This window comes from Acanthamoeba castellanii (genome assembly GCF_000313135.1).
Source record: "Acanthamoeba castellanii str. Neff unplaced genomic scaffold scf7180000083751, whole genome shotgun sequence".
NCBI lineage: Eukaryota > Discosea > Longamoebia > Acanthamoebidae > Acanthamoeba > Acanthamoeba castellanii.
Genome location: NW_004457672.1, coordinates 1 through 2,387, shown reverse-complemented (window position 1 = coordinate 2,387; position 2,387 = coordinate 1). Strand labels below are relative to the sequence as shown.

Genomic DNA, 2,387 nt, shown 5'->3' with positions numbered 1-2,387 from the left:
CGCCGAGAAAAGGCTGATGCTCCGTGGGACTACCACCATTTTGCCACTGCACAGTCTGTGGCGGCCGTCGCCAACGCCGGAGGCAGCGTGCACGCCGGCGCCCACGGCCAAATGCAGGTAATGCACTGAACCCCTTCACCTCGCCCGCACCGACTCTCTGGCTCACCTTCTTTTGATCGCCTAACAGGGCATCGGTTACCACTGGGAGATGGGCATGCTCGGGCAGGGCGGCCTCACGCCCTACCAGGTCCTCTACGCATGCACCCTGGGTCCGTTCTCCTCCTTCGTTCTTTTGTCGTCGTCTTGCCCTCTTTCGTCTTTCGTTCTTTGGCTGACCGGGCGGGGTGGTACGTACCACGATGCAGCTCCGGCCAAGGTCTTGGGGTTCGGCCGCGACCTGGGCTCGCTGGAGGCCGGCAAGCTGGCCGACCTGATCGTCTACGACGCCGCCGACAGCCCGCTGGACGACATCGCCAACAGCCAGCGGGTCAAGTTCGTCATGAAGGACGGGCGCATGTGGGACGCCGCCACCATGGACCAGGTCCTGCCCACCGCCCAGCCGCTCCCCGCCGGCCCCGTGCTCAACACACCCTCGCTCTGATGCCTCACCGCGAGTCTGGAATGATGAGCGTTCTTTACATCTTTTTGGTGGTTGGCTGCATGGCGGGCAGGGTCGAGTGTACGACCGCGCCGCCCAACACGACGGCGCGCACTTGACGCATACACGCGATGTCGAGGCCGGGGTCGCCGTCGACGACGATCAGGTCGGCCAGCAGGCCGCATGCGACGCTGCCCACGCGCTTGTCCCACCCAAGCAGCTCCGCGGCCGACGAGGTGGCAGCGCGGAGGGCCTCCACGGGCGTCATGCCCAGCTGCGCCACCAGGCACTCCAGCTCGCGCACGTTCAGCGCCGGGTCCCACCCCACAAAGTCGGAGCCGCAAGCGATCTTGACGCCCGCGGCCACGGCCTTGCGCAGGCAGGCGATGGACTGCTCGTCTGTCCTGTACTCTGAGAGGTGAGCCCAGTGATCATGTGTTGTGGGTCGTGTCGTGTGTCGTCGCACTCTTTCTGGAGCTGGAGCATCTTGCTGAGGGGTGCGGCGGAGGCGGAGCTCGCCATGGTCGAGTAGTAGACGCCAATGAACTGTGTGGGCACCAGCCACGTCCCGCTGGCCAGCGAGATCGTTCACGACAACGCACTGCAGTGAGCATTCGTGAAGAGAAGGAAAAAAGCGAGAGAGAGGCCGTTACTGCTGCAGCATGAGCTCGATGCCCTCGTCGTCGATGAAGCTGCCGTGCTCGATCGACCGTACTCCGGCCCTCACCTGCCCGTTTTGCAGTGGTTATAAGGAGAACGTAACACCCGTGAGAGGCGGCGCATGACGCACGGCTTGTTTGATCCCCTCGGCCGAGTGGGCATGGGCCATGACGTGCTTCCCGAGCCGCCGGGTCTCCTCCACCGCCACGTGCAGCTCCTGCGCAAGACGCAGTTGGTCCCATTCTCCCACCGTCGTGTATGGGGAGCTACCCTCCGGCCGGAGGCTTGGACTGCGTACCTGCGGGCTGAAGTGGACGTGCATGGGCGCGTCGGCTGAGGAGGTCGACATCGACATGTACGCCCCCGTGACCAGCAGCTGTTCTCGTCGCAAGTTTCTTATCCGGTGAGCGTGCGTGCGTGCGTCACACGACACACCACACACGACACACACAAGCAAGGTCATTTTATGCGCACCTTGATCCAGTCGCTGCCGTACTTGATCTCTTCGCGCACGGCCTTCCGCATTTCATCCGGCCCATCCACGACCTTACCGTCTGCCGTCCAACAACAACAGCAAACGGTGAGCTCCCCATGTCGATAGGGGAAGGCGCGCTAAGGGCTTAGATCGTACCGGCGACGACGCAGCCGGCGTGCTCGGGTGCGATGGTGTTGATGTCCCCGCCGCCGCCAGTGATCGAGAGATAGTGCCCGGCGCCGGTCATGCGCGGCCCCATGTGGATGCCCTCTGCACACCCACCCGCGAACAAGCGTCAGTCTTCTTGTGCGACAGAGCGGTGAAGCGAAGAGCACAGACCGTCGATGGCGCGACGCAGATCGAGGGCGGCGAAGTACACGTCGGCATCGCCCGCGACCCGCAGCGTGGTCCACCCGCACTTTAACAGCGCCTGCACCACCGCTAGTCCCCGCAGTGCCTTGAACTGTTGGTTGGTTGTTTGTGTGAGAGAAGACATCAGAGGACCTAACGGCCGATGTGGCGGCTGCGGTCGTTGGGACGTACGGCCGACGACTGGCACAGATGGCGCATCTGGTAGTCGTTCTCATTGATGAGCGGATGCACATGGCAATCGATGAGCCCTGTTGGTGCGCCATGGCGCATGTTCAACAACCG

The 2,387-nt window shown here is 63.6% G+C and overlaps 2 protein-coding genes across 2 annotated transcripts; one reads left to right on the top strand and one right to left on the bottom strand.

Moving 5' to 3' along the window:
- Positions 1-111: 111 nt before the first annotated feature.
- ACA1_013500 (amidohydrolase) lies at positions 112-601 on the top strand (the record flags this gene model as incomplete). Its single annotated transcript, XM_004353532.1, has 3 exons — positions 112-117; positions 188-269; positions 366-601. The coding sequence occupies 3 exons, from the start codon at positions 112-114 to the stop codon at positions 599-601; spliced, it is 324 nt and encodes a 107-aa protein (XP_004353584.1).
- Positions 602-635: 34 nt separating this feature from the next.
- On the bottom strand, positions 636-2,303 carry ACA1_013490 (amidohydrolase; the record flags this gene model as incomplete). Its single annotated transcript, XM_004353531.1, has 9 exons — positions 636-1,002; positions 1,065-1,169; positions 1,252-1,325; positions 1,389-1,475; positions 1,557-1,634; positions 1,733-1,812; positions 1,890-2,003; positions 2,073-2,163; positions 2,277-2,303. 9 exons carry the CDS (start codon positions 2,301-2,303, stop codon positions 636-638), a joined length of 1,023 nt encoding a protein of 340 aa, XP_004353583.1.
- Between the last annotated feature and the right edge of the window lie 84 nt (positions 2,304-2,387).